The sequence below is a fragment of the Orbicella faveolata genome, unplaced genomic scaffold (genome assembly GCF_042242905.1).
Source record: "Orbicella faveolata isolate gen_17 unplaced genomic scaffold, um_ofav_v1 contig_2, whole genome shotgun sequence".
Classification (NCBI taxonomy): Eukaryota; Metazoa; Cnidaria; class Anthozoa; order Scleractinia; family Merulinidae; genus Orbicella; species Orbicella faveolata.
The window spans coordinates 8,016,062-8,029,951 of NW_028301547.1; the positions used below are offsets into that span (position 1 = coordinate 8,016,062).

The 13,890-nt window shown below is 38.0% G+C and overlaps 1 protein-coding gene and 1 pseudogene across 5 annotated transcripts; both read right to left on the bottom strand.

Moving 5' to 3' along the window:
- Nucleotides 1-609: 609 nt before the first annotated feature.
- On the bottom strand, nucleotides 610-7,865 carry LOC110069459 (uncharacterized; annotated as a pseudogene). Its single transcript, XR_016207267.1, has 3 exons — nucleotides 7,082-7,865; nucleotides 2,261-5,479; nucleotides 610-1,969 (listed from the first exon to the last, which is right to left on the bottom strand). The product of XR_016207267.1 is annotated as an uncharacterized LOC110069459 (transcript).
- A 2,085-nt stretch (nucleotides 7,866-9,950) lies between these two features.
- LOC110068730 (uncharacterized) lies at nucleotides 9,951-13,890 on the bottom strand. 4 transcript variants are annotated; one of them, XM_020776154.2, is made up of 4 exons: nucleotides 13,515-13,890; nucleotides 13,178-13,325; nucleotides 11,791-11,930; nucleotides 9,951-10,989 (listed from the first exon to the last, which is right to left on the bottom strand). In XM_020776154.2, exons 2-4 carry the CDS (start codon nucleotides 13,296-13,298, stop codon nucleotides 10,789-10,791), a joined length of 462 nt encoding a protein of 153 aa, XP_020631813.1. In that variant the 5' UTR covers nucleotides 13,299-13,325; nucleotides 13,515-13,890; the 3' UTR covers nucleotides 9,951-10,788. The 4 variants fall into 4 exon arrangements, with proteins under 4 accessions (XP_020631813.1, XP_020631797.1, XP_020631805.1 ...); XM_020776138.2 differs by having other exon boundaries at nucleotides 13,178-13,306; nucleotides 13,484-13,890; XM_020776146.2 differs by having other exon boundaries at nucleotides 13,178-13,322; nucleotides 13,484-13,890.

Consider the following 13,890-nt stretch of genomic DNA (forward strand, 5'->3'; position numbering starts at 1 on the left):
TGAAAGACGAGAAATCGCATATGACCTAAGGGACTCTGTGAATAAACTCAATGTTCCATTACCACGCACAGACTATTACAAAAATAGCTTTAGCTATGAGAAGAGGGCTGTATTCCCCAAAGGCTGTGGGTGTAACTCGTAAAAACACTGAGTCTTGTAAATCGTTTAGAAATTCTTCTGTTTATGATGCACTGCTACGTTAGTCTGCCTTATAAATATTTAACTGCTCTGGTCGAGTTTTTAATTTTAATATGACTAAACGTTCTTTTTATGCGTTCATGTTAAAAATGGTGCAAAGTTGTCAATTTTAGTAATTTCAATTTGAAGAAAAGGTCCTGTTAGTACCTTCTTGTTACTTGATGAAAATTTTGCGGGGTTTGTTTTACCATTTTAAGCTTGTGTCATATTCCATCGGCCCTTTCTGGTTAATTTTTTTATTTAATATCATCGACATGTCACTGAAACAGATTATGACGCCATCCCTGGCCGCAAGACGGAGAACCCTAGTGAGAGTATGTAAGGAATGCTAGGAAAATTTCCTACCATTTCTCTACGGCACTTACAGTAGAAGCGCCGTGCGTCCCGTCATGGGTCAGTAAAAAGGCATGATTTAATTTCAATGATTTAATTTCAGTTAAATCTCTTAAGACCTATTAAAATTAAACTATGTGTTTTCTAGCACAATCAATAGGCCAGTGGTAAGGGAAGCTTCAAAACCACTTCGTTGCCACTCAGTGCAATCGGTAGCAAAACCAATAGTCGCACGATGTTGGGCTGAAGAAAAGTTCAAAATGCCTAGCATTCCAACCAGTGCTTTATTTCTACATTTACATCTATATCTATCAAGGTGGTAAAATCATTAAGACATCTCACCAATTAAATCATAAAAGTTGATTATAAAATATATAAATAAATAAATAAATAAATAAATAAATAAAACAACCAACCAACTGATCGGTGTCAGCGTTGCACTGAGATGCAATTCTGCATCTGTAGATCTATTTGAAGCTAAAGATAACACTGTGATAATCACATCGAAGAGAGTGAATTCATTTTAAATAATGATCCTAATGAACTAAATTTAATTATTTCCATGTGATTAGAACAGTCAAATATTTTAGGGTGAAACTGAATCAACCTTGTTTGCAAACAAATTCTACTTTAACAGTTACACTTTTCCGACTTAGCATTCGAAAAACAGTGATAAAATTAAGATGATTTCCGCGGAACATTCGAGCCATGGCAAAAATAAAGTTACCAAAAAACCTCATGGCATGGTACTTTGAATAATGGTAAGAGAAGCTTATCGAGACTTAAACTCGCGAGGTGACCCCGCGAGAGAAAATTGAACTTAAAGTTATCCATATTTTAATTAAAGCGTACGTTTAGCGTTAGTTGAAATTAATTACAGTGAGATGTTTTAAATCGTATTCAAAATGTTACCATGCTGTGAGTAGATTTTTAAAAAAAATAATTTTTGCTCATATCGCTCAAAAACTTTTGAGCGCAATCCGTCTTAATTACATTTAAATATTTACAGTATGGTACATTCTTGACGCCTTAGCACTCATCTTCAGAATGAGTCGAATCTGACGCTATGTTTAAGTAAGTATTTCTTGAGGATCCACTGATTGGACGATCTACGTAATCAACTTCCATCATCGTGCTCGACACGCTTCTTGAGGCCGACGGAAGAGCACTCTTAGTCCCTAAATCGCTATCCGCTTCGCTATTGGCGTATTCTGGCTCAAAGGGACTCCTAGTAGATTTTCGTAGCTAATCATGGTCACAACCTGTCTCTTTGATGTTTCTTTCCATAACTCTCATGTTTAATGTTTCGTGGAAGGAGGTACTTCTGTAGTTGGGGTCTTTAGGTACGTCAACTTTTAAGAATGGCTCGTCGTTCATTACCCAAGTACCACGGTGAACTGGCTGAATTTTCTCAAGCTCCGATGGTGGGATGGGGGAACTTAAAGTCGAAAATAAAATAACCACGAATGAATACATGTTATAAATATGGCGAGGAAATTAAAGAAAACGCTAAAGAAACCACAAAAATTATGTCATTGTATAATTACTTTATAGTAGAAATCACTAGAAATTGGAAGAGGACTGAAAGAAGACCATCCAATGTTCAGTGTAAAAACAATGACACAAACAACAGCTGTGGCCGTAATAAGAAAAACAACAGGGAAAACAGCAACAACGACTGTAACAACAATAACGATGTTCCAAATCAACATATTTTGTTTTTACTTACTCGGCAGGTTTAACTCTTGATTGTTTGCATAATCCTTTCTTTTTGCAAATGTAAACTCCAAAGCATCCAACTGCTATCAATAAAACAGAAAACACCGTGAAGATTGCAGCGACGGCAGCTTTTGATAAGCCCCCATCATCTTGAAATCGCGCTGCTGAACGTCGCGCATCAGCTCTCAAGGTGACAGTAATGTTCTCCACTTGGTAACCACGCCATAGAGTTTCATTAGCTTCGCTCAACATCTGGGCATAATAGCGGTCGCTGAATGGAGAGCTGTACGCCACTAGTAAGTAAAAGCTTGCGATAATGCTTCCATTCCTGAAAGAAGTTACTTCAGCATCTAAGGAGACAATGTTCATAATTATTTCCTCCACTTCATACGCAAGGGTTTTGAACATCGTCGTGTTTGGATTGGACAGGTCTTCGTGAAATTTTCTGTTCCTTATGACCAAGGAACCGTCCATGATCTTAAACCGCGCGGTGGAGTTCGAAGTTGGTCTGATATTGGTCAGCACAGCACTGAAAGAGTGAGAATCTGTAGTCTTCAAAGGTTTTATCTGCGTTGCAGAAGTATAGGTCGGACTTGGAAAGATCCTTACAGTCTCTATTGTCAAGGCGTACTGTGAGTAAGTTATATTGTGCAAGTATAAAGATATATTGCTGGACGCTAGGGTAATGATACGACTTGCAGATGACTTGTTTAGCGAGAATATCGTTGATTGTATTGATGGTGACATTGTGGCAATGGAGCTCTGCTTTACAGTTGCATTTATTGGTATGAACCAATCACTTGAGCCATTAACCAGTGTGTTATAAAGTTTCATGGAAGAAACGGAATAGGCTTTCTTGGTTGATAGACTGACGTTTAGACTTTCCCCAGAGCTAGGACGCAGTGTGGAGGAGATGCTGCTCGAGACCCTAGAATTATCTAACTGTGAAATCGTTGTCCTTGAAGCTGGTTCAGCTGTTGATATTCCTCTACTATCTGAGATGACTGGGGTGATTGCTGAACGTGTGATTGTTGAAATCTCCAGAGGGTCAGTCAAGGTTGTATACCAGGTCTGGTGCTGAGATGTTTCATGGGGATTGCTAGACGTAAGATGTTCCCCGGAAGAAGTAACAGTCGATATCCGGGTATTCTCGGAATGAGAAGACATTCCCCTAGGTGTTAGCTGACCAGCTGATAAGGATTTTGCAATTGACTGGAGACCTTTGGACAATGCAGTAGATTGCTTTGAAGAAATAGGTGTGGTGATAGGACTGATTGTAATTGTTGATACTGCTAGGGCATCATTTGTACGCTTATGCAATGTCTGCTGATTGGCGTGCGCGCGTTTCGTAGTTTGAATCGTGAGATTAGTCGCCAGACGTTCTTTTACGTTACTCTTTGGATTCAGGTGTTGAACCGAATCAGTCGAACGTCCAGCATGCCATTGTTGTGTGCTCATTTTTCTAGAGGCTAAGGCCGACTTGGAGTTTGATGAAGGGATGTGACTTGCAATATTATGGGTAGCAATCCAAGATGAAAATCCGTTGGTGGTCGCCTCTGATGCAAATGTTGGCAGGTAGTCATAGGTAGTATGTGACGAGACGGAGCTGTGTGACGAAACCATAGCAACGGGTAGAGAGGTCAATTCACCAGGTGATGAACCCAATAGCGATGATTTTTTGCCGTAGTTTGAATTTAGTATCACAGCACCGCCAAATGATGTTGCGTTTATAACAGATTGCGGCTGACTTATTGATGGGCTTGTTTGCAGAAGACTTGAGAATAATGTAAAAGTTTTCAGTGAGGTGATATCTTCAGCTGTTGAGATGCCATAATGACGAGTGTACCGTAGCGATGTGGAAATAGCAAGACTGTGTTTTTCTGTTTCCGAAACTACTTGGTTGGTACTTCGAGGACTAGGATTAGTTCTTTGTGTGACTGAAAGTGACGTGGCTTTTGTAGGTGTGAGGACTTTTTCAACTGCACTAGATCCTTGAATGGTAAATAGAGACAAAGAAGTAAATGGTGTCATTACAACAGGCGTGAAATCGTCCCTTAAAGATCCAGAACTAACCAGCTTACTCTCTGTGGAAATCAGTTCACTGAGCCGTGCGGATTGGCTGGTCTCGTGGACTTTTCTGAAAGACGACACCGACTCATGAATACTGAAACCGACAGCGGGAGTAAGAGAAACTAGCATCGACCATGTGCTTCTGCTTTGATCAGAAAAAGAAGATTTCATTAAGCTGCTGGTTTCTTTAACCGTGGTGCTGTACTGTCCATCTAGCGTTATTGGCGAGATCGACTGCGAGGACACCCACTCGTTACTGAAAGTGTTTCCCGGTAAGCTTCCCTCCAAAGAGTTTACGACGTTGGTTGATTCTGACAGCTTGTAAGGCAACGAGGAAGACAGGTTGGAATTTGTGATGGGTGAAAGTCTACTTGCAGAAATATCTGACCCTCCTATTGTTAGATTAACTGTTTCAGAACCCCAATGGTACGTGACAGCGGACGAACTTGTCGGACCTAACTTTGAACGATCACGTTCCTTCGTTGTTATTAGTAAGTCGACACCCAATCCCGTTGATTTAGAGTTATTTAACTTTGACGAATTTCTGATTGCAGTTGAGATAGAAGACCAAACATTTGTACTTCCAGGCGATGTTACTCCAGATACCAAGGTTCTAATATCCTGGGCTGTTGAAGTTAAGGTTCCAGTTGTTGACTTTTTCTTAGTAGGCAGGGACGACGTACTATAACTAGGGTTCTGAAGACCAGGTGACTTAGCTTTGCTTTCAGTAAAGTACCCAGTGGATCTAATGATGTTCAAGGACGACACTGGAGTAAGAAAACCACTTTCTGAAGATGTCTTCCTTTCAGTAGTATCATCATCATTCCAAGAACTTGTTCCATGGACCAGGTAAAACGAAGTTGTAATCTTCCTTTCACTAGATTTAGGCGTATGCGTTATTGGCTCGGAGGTGGTGTACAACTTAGTAGAGTCCTGTCTTGATAACCATTGTGACGTTGTCGATGTTGGACTTGATAACTTTGGCGGGGCGAAAGTTGATTTTGCTGGTTACAATTTTTTGTTTCATAACGCGTCACCAGATCTGAAGACTGAATTACTGTTGTTGGTGTTAACGTCCTGGCAACGGATGTTGTTTCCTCTGATAGACGACGAACTGTTGTGTGAACTGAATGCCAGGAAAGTTGTTTGTTAATGGATTCTACAAGGGAAAAACACAAAGGCTTTAATCATATGGAAAACATATGACCTTTATAGTTCGCAAGGGTTGCATGGTGAATGTCGAAACGATCAGTCTACTTAGTCCTGACCATTTCTGCCATTTTACCGCTGCTAAATTTCGCCGTAAGCTTTTCACTTCTGCATAAAATTTCTGATGGGGTCAAATTTTCTCACAAACTACCGATGAATGTATCCAAAGTAACGCTACAAACAAATCTCAGGAATATCATAAAAGCAACGCCGTCACTAACTGCGTCATTTTGTCCATTAATTATTCGACAAAGTTGTCCTTCACTGATGGAACCTTAAACCAACGTCATATCATTTATGAAATTTCGTAAAACTTGGCAGATTGGTAGTAAATATTTTACATTAGTCAGAGCTCGTCATGTTTTCAGGGAAATCTATAAGACCAGTTTTTTCGCAGCGGTAAAAGACGTAAATTTGAAAAAATCGAAAAACCTGCCTCTACAAACCCTACTTTTTTCGTGTTTAAAATTTCTGTTCCGCAGGAGGAGATATGCCGTGAAAATTTTGGAAGATTTTACCGAAGGAAATTCAAGGAAATCGCAAGTAAAGCCATAGAAAAGTAAAAAAAAAAAAAAAAAAAGAAAATAGAAAAAACATATTTGTTTGGGTATTTCTAATTCAAGACTAAAACCAATAATTTTAACAGAGATGATAGTAAAACACTACTTAATCATTGCTTATTACATGTAATTAGTTTGAGAGGACTGGGTGTAAATACGAATGCAAAAACGGCATTCAAAACAGAACACTTGCGCGCTCAACGCCATAAATGATTACCCTATGGAGCCACCTTAATCAAATTGAGCTACAATTTAAAAACCATTGTATAGAGGCAGACCAGCTTTATTACCAAATCTTACGCACGATCTTTCAATCTTCCAGCACGTTCCTTTTTAATCGAGACTTAAATTATAACTGACAGATATACTTGTGGAGTTGCTGTCAAATGACACGTCGGTTTCCTTCGTGGCTAACGGTCTAACCTCTTCCTTAGCAACCGGTTTTGCCACGTGATCATTTTTCAGACGATTCTTAAAAAGTCAAATTTTACCGTCTTATTTTTTTCGTTTCTAAGTTATTTACATAATTCCGAAAAGAAGCGAGGAGACAAAACCATTCCTGACCAAATAGTTAGGAAATACGAGAATCTATCACGACTTCCGTCGTGGAATGAAAAAAAATGATCATGGCTGTTAAGCAATCAATGATTAACAATGGTCCGCAATTAACTGCTAGCCAGTAACTATTTCCTTTTACATAGACCGTATATATGTGTTTTTTTCTATAATATTCCTGTTGTTATCATATGAATATAACTTATTTTTTCATAAATTAAGGCTGTAGGTTTGTTTCAGCTTTCTTTTTGCTACTAGTCTTGCAATTCCTGTTCTACCGTCGTTAAAAATGAAGAGAAAACATTAATACATAATTTCGATACTTTTTAGCAGTAGTTTGAAGTTCCACTTTTATTTACGTAATGAGATAATTGCAGAAGCTGTAGATAATTCAATTCAAAAAAATCGAAAAAAGGAAAAAAAAATCTTTTACTAACCAGAGGAAGGCTGTATGGTGTTGAAAGAGCCCAAGATTGTGGTAGGTTCCTTTACGCTTGTGTTTCCTGATGCAAATCCCGTGTTATTTTCACTCACTGCTCCGCTGTAATAGTGTTGTTCTCTGTTATAGAGTTCTCTTGTAACGAGGTAAATTACAACTCCTCCAATACCAAGAAGAAGAATGAAACCAAGTGTTAGCAGTGCTATTTTACGCCTTCGAAGCACTCTTCTTTCATCTTCAGTTGGAAGCTGATATTTTCTGGCGCTTTTCGACAAACTAGCAATACAGGCCTCCTCGAACTTTATCCCATCGGGAGACAAGTCTGTTTCAGAGCTTCCGACTGATACTTCGTCCGAAGCCTGTTCCAAAATAGGCGAGAAGGTGACCGATTTTGTCTCAGCCATTTCGCAGGTGATATTTCCCTTGCAGCTTGAAACCTCGACCACATCATTAGCACCCACCTTTTAGCTTCGAGACAGTTTTCATGGTAACGAAATATGTTTACAAGTGCTACGAACCACAAAAAGGGTTAACACAGTAGAACTTCTATTTCGTCATTACTTGTGCGGGTGGCAATCCATTAAGAGCAAAACAGGCACTCGTATTTCAGTTCGTAATAGATGAGGTGTTCATACTATTATATCGCTTCACGCGTTCAGTATAATCTTACCTTCCAAGAGGAAGAAAGAAAGAAAGAAAGGTGTCCTTATTTCTACGAAATAATAAAATAATTTACCAAAACAATTAGATCTATTGCTCCCGGTGTTAATGCAGTGCTTAAGGCACTCACATTAATAATTAAAACGAAGGATTATAACATTACCAATGTGCGGGAAGAAGGATCGACGAGCTTGAAAAGCACCTGCGCCTATTTTGTCTCTGCATGAATTAAAGCCTTTGGTAGATAACGCTATATTCTCGGTAACACTTAGTCTGAAAATAATCACTTCTTCTTTCTACTCCTGCTCCCCCCGCCACCCCCTCGTTAGCCATCCTTCCCATTCCGGGAAAAAATGGAACGGCTGTTGAAGTTGTAGATATCATTATACAGATACGCCATATTGATGATATCCGTTTCTAGAACTAAATTGGACTATTGGCTCCAACCGTTTATGATATGATTATCATTTATTATATAAATAAGACTCGATTTGTCGATTTGTAAAAACAATTTTCTCCCGTCTTAAAGATTTCCCAAGATTATCCGAGTGTGACAGGAACATTTTTAAACATTTCACGAAGGCTGTCAAACACTAACGAAAAGAGATAGGATGATTTTTGGCTGCAAAACCACTATTTGAAGCTAATTCCACGTTTTTTTAAAGGGTGTAAGCATATTCAAAAGCGGCCGCCATTGGCACCCTCTCGCATTTTGCAATTCAATTCTGTTTTTTTTTTTCCACCCGAGCAATCTCGCAAATCATCCTATTGTAGTCCATAAATGCTGTGTACTTTTTTTAGCACCTCCCAAAAGCCTGCTAGTATTTTTGTCCTTCTCAGCCCACAAATGTAAGTGTATTTGATGATTTTGCGCATAGTCATAAGCCAAGAGTAAAACATTTTAAAATGTTTTAATGTTGTTTTAAGTTCTGTATCTGCCGACAAAGAATTCAGAGGACATCGCAAAGAATTTTAGAATTCTCAAGAAGTGCCAAAGCAAGCTCGACTGTCATTTTTGAAATGCTTGTTATCAGAATTTTGGCCGAAATTCAACAAACAATGCGACTCGCTCCGCGCGAAAGTATTTGTTTTCAACACTTATAATTCTCTTCACCTTTTTTTTTTTAGCTTGTAGTTATAATGTTATATTTTGTACAACTATGCATACCATTTGCATTAGACTTTTTTTTTTAAATTTTTATCGCCTATTGTTCCAGATACATATTTTAGCGTTTTTAACCATATCATTTATGCCTACGTTTATTTTTTCTTCTATCGAACTTGAAAATGGCCTTTGAACGGTCGAAACGTTGTTCGCTTATAGCGTTAATAATTATCACAAAATCAACTTCAAAAAACTTATTGATTCGAATTATGGTTAGTGGCAGTTTAATTATCACTTGTATTGCCCAGCAAAGGAAGAAGAAACCATGAATATATGCTTCACGTTCTCTCCCTTAATTTAATTTGTCGCATTTAAGCACGGTGAACGATGATCAAGCAACGCGAAACTACTACTATTTATAATACCTATTGATGTTGTCGCGTGCGCTTTAATGCTCCTGTCAGACAACCGATAGTGTCTTCGAAACTGTTAAAAAGTAATGGTTTGGTACCGTTTAAACCAATCGAGTCCTGTATGACAAGATATTAAAAATAACAGTTGATAAAGGGTGATTGCTTGTCTAACATTTAAGGGATAGTTCACCCTCTTGCAAGATTCTCGAATCTTGATCAATAAAATAAATTTGGGCTAAAGAAGACTCAGGCAATCCCTCATCTTATTACAATGATGACGATGTCGCTTTTCGGTGTGTTGTGTTTATCATTTCCACTGTACGAGTTAATTTCAGTTTCCTTCAAACTTTGCTCCTGTCATAAACTTTTTCAGTTTCACAAAACTTTCAGTAGTTTCAATTGCAATCATGATGAGTTGTGTGAAAACTATCTTTTTGTGTGTGATGTGAAAGATACATTAGTTTTTGTATTTTCTGATTTTCGAAAGTTCTCGATGGAGCAAATGCCCAAGAAAGTACAAAGTGCTTTTCGAGACATTCTACAAAGCATACACATTCCCTCAGCCCCGCTCTGATGGGTAACCTCATTGTATCCTGTTTTGCTCGAGTGTTTCAAGAAGACTTGTTTTCCAAATATTCAATGATTCAGGGCAGTCGAGTAATAAGATCAAACGAATTAAAGGAAATGAATTATTGTCTCAGTAAACATTTTATTCATTTTATATTTGGGGTAATTTATCTATTCCTCAAATCTTCCACTTTCTGCTACAAACAGTTACTTATACTACCTCACGGAGGACACGAAAGAAAAAAAAAAATGGTTTCTGGAAACAAATGAAATCTTCCTTAATGGGAATAAAAACGGTTACTATAAAAATTACTGAGAACCCTGCTGGATTTTTTTCGCGCGTGATTTTGAATTATTTTAATATTTCAAATTCACTTTCCTGTCCTTGTGCATTACAACAAAAAGAGATTTCGAACAAGTCTACGGGGTATTGTTTACGTGGTGTATCTGTTACCTAATCGACACTAGTGTAACGCTCTTTCTTGATACACCCGTGTACATGATCGTAAAAGTACGTTCCTGTAGGTAAAAGAAGAATTTATACTGATTCCTAGTACTGTGGGAATCATTGGTTAAATTAACAAAGCAATGAAAGGAGTTACTCCACATAATTAACACGATCTTTCATTGTAGCTAGGTATGTACTTTTTGAGTTAAATGTCTAGAAAACTGTAAGTAGAAGTTCAGTTCATTTACACATGAAACACGGAAGAGCTCTCAGAAACTCGTACAAAATTACTTAAAGTGACAGCTGGCTAGAACGTCACATAATAAATTTATAAACACTTTATAATTATAGCAATACTTAAATTTACGCGAACGTAAACTTTTTGACTAAGCTGCTTTAAGTGCAATTCAATTTATGTACTCTGGACAGCAAGTTAGCACGAGACATATTGGAATTGCCGAAATGTTGCTGTTCAAACCTTTAGCAAACTAGCTTTCTGTTTCAGTCGTGAGTCAGTCTATCTCAGAAACAACGAAAATGCTTTCCGGATGGGGATTATCGAGTTTCCATGATTTGAGGGACAAATGTCCGTCTTTACTAGAGGCGATACACTTCGCGCTGTTTCCGACTTTCAGTGCCTTGAAAGGGCCAGAGTTTATCATGAATGACTCTGGCACAAAAGCCGATGTAGTCGAGTCCGCCTCTGTGAAAGGCTGTTGAAAGAAAACAGAAAAAAATAATGATAAGTTAATATGTTAACAAACAGATTACAAATTACAAACTTTTCATAAATAGGAGTTTCATTTAAAGAATTCTGAGCTTTTAAATTAAGGACAGTGTGGAAGTGGCAACCGGAACTTACCGAGTCTAATGAGCAGTTCAGCAGTAGCTTTGCATGTGCGTAATAAATCTCGATACATTTCGTAGCCGCGCGCTCTCAAAACACGACAACGTAAAATGAAGACATTCGAAGTGCTGACGAATTGTATAGGATCGGGTGAATTTTTCATGTATAGCCTCACACAAATCAATTTGTTCTATTCCTGTTTGTAGGAGATAGAAAGTGAGACTGCTCTAGATTATGGCGAAATTTTTGTTCCTGACGTGAGGCAAGTTTGTTTGTTTGTTTGTTTTTATGGGTGGGAGGGGGAAGGGGTCCTGACGGTTAGTTAGAAACTACGACACGGTTACAAGATGCAAGCTCACAACTGAATACTTTCTGTGCTAATCCCGTGAATTCGTCCCTAAACATTTGGCAATCAGTCGATCGGGGGGAGGGGGGAGGAGTTCTTAACAAGCCCATGCTCTTTGATGTACTAATTTTTGACAGAAAGATAGCCTTTTCGTATTGCCTTCTTAGATACTGCATCAATCCTGGGCTAGCCCAACGAGACTTGAATCAACAGTTTTTTTTTTAGGCCTAGAAATAGTGAAGTTAGATGTTCTTTTCTCTCAACTCAAAAAGCTACAAAAAGCTAGCAAGGAATGTAGCAGTTACTTATTTCAACACCAACCTGGAGGTAGATTGTAGCCGGAGTCGTCTGTTTATCTACCTGTAATACGTATTCTGTGCCATCATCAGCACGGAACTTAAAGTGATAGGAAACCTCCCCAGGGATTGCGCTTTTAGTATTACGAGTGAGTGAAATCACACCTGAAATATATAACACATATAAAAATTCTGTCACTCCAGATTTTGATCAATATTTTCGAAAATATCATAGTTATACATTCACGCAATTAAAGTAAACTATCTATCGCGGAAAAGTATTTTTGCAATTTTTGCCTTTGCCTGAAAAATATCGTAGATTTATTTTATTGCGAGAGTTTTCTCTGGGCTTCACAAGGCTTCGCACTAGTTTGCTGAGTTTGCTGAAGAGAAAGGTAGAACGAAGAATGGAAATCAACTCGGTTTGGGATAAATGGCCACAAATGTAACTATTTTATTTGAAACTAAATCGTGAAAACCTAGAATTAAAATCTCTTCAGGAAAGTTTGGGTTGAAAATTCCGTCACACTAGAAATACCAAGCCTTTTGCGAACGACATTTGACGTGGAACGCCCGTGCACTTGGTCACTTGTAAGATCGTGGGCATGCCATTGCCCGTAGCGTACACTAAATGTATTTTTCATATTCATATATGCAGATATAGTTGTGTAACTTTTAGCTTTTTTAACTAAATTTTCTGTTTGGGTGGCACCTTGCATGGGTCCTTTGGGTATTATACCTTTTCTTCCGTTTATTAGTCTTTTTCTTTTTTTTCCTTAGGGTAGCGTTTTTTTTTTTTTTGTTTTTTTTGTTTTTTTTTTACGTAATCATGTGTAAGATAATTGAAACCCAATAAAGCCTTTACTACATATTCGACGCATTGTACGCTTGAGACTTATCACTAGTTTTCCTAGCTAGGTAAATACGGCCAATCTTGATATCTTTCGAGCTCTATGATTCGATCGTAACACGAAGGAAACATGTTGTATCTTTATTTTCTTCAGGAAGTACTTTGAGGCTGAAGAGATCAAAAAATCACTGGTTTATTTTGATTAGCCGAACTGTCAAAATGTCAATTGTATTTGCTCAGTCATCACCACATCAACGATAGTTCTGAATCGGTGTGTCTATCATGTTGTGGAAACACAGCTTTCGCTACGCACTTTTTTACAGGGTGTTGCATAAAGTAAGAACTAATCAGTGACCAATAAGCTACAGACCGAACTGAACACGAATTACTTGAAAGAGTTGCCAAGGACCTCACCAAGGTTCTCTTGAAGAATGGGATTGCAAAGTGCAACCTTGAATGGAGTCTAAAAGATCTTTCAAAGTTCAGGCACTCATTTCTTTTCCACATTAATGGTGTAAATAAAGAAGCGGAGATGCCACAAATTCAGAGAAGGGCAACATACCTGACTGTTCTTGTCCTGTCCCTGTGCAGTCGACAGTTGGCGTATTGTCACCATTTTTCGTTAAAACCAAGTATTTCTGACTAACCAAGGACCAAATGCGATACTCCTTATCGGGATTCATTCCGCTTGCTGTTGTCGAGTTAGTCTGCTATTGTAAACAAGGAAAAACAGTATCCTACATTGTCACAACTGTAATTAAACTACTTAGTATAATCACCATAACATAAATATTTGAGGTCGTGGATATTTGTATATGTAGACATAACATATTAACATTTAACATTTACATTTAACATCAACATTTACCTTAACAATGGTGTTAAATATTTTCACTCACTGGACGGTGAAGCTGTTGTTAATGTGCTTTGTGATCATTCTTTTATATCGAAGAGACCGGAAGATTTTATGTAATCACAGAACATTGGAAAATGCAAAACCAGTGCTCGTGCCGAGGTATAAATTTCCTGTTAATTAGAATTCTAACATTTCGTTACTGTCTGGTCCATCCGGCTCGCAACGTTGGAATATACTTCTTTTTTTCATGACACGTGTAGGCAAAAAATAAGAATTTAAAGCAATCCGCGTTAGGAATTATAAACGCTGACAAGCGATGACACACCATTACCTGAAAAGATTAAAACAGAGAATATAATGGCAATATGATGCCATTATGATTATATCGTTCTGCCCACTTAACGTAATTTTAGTTTCCA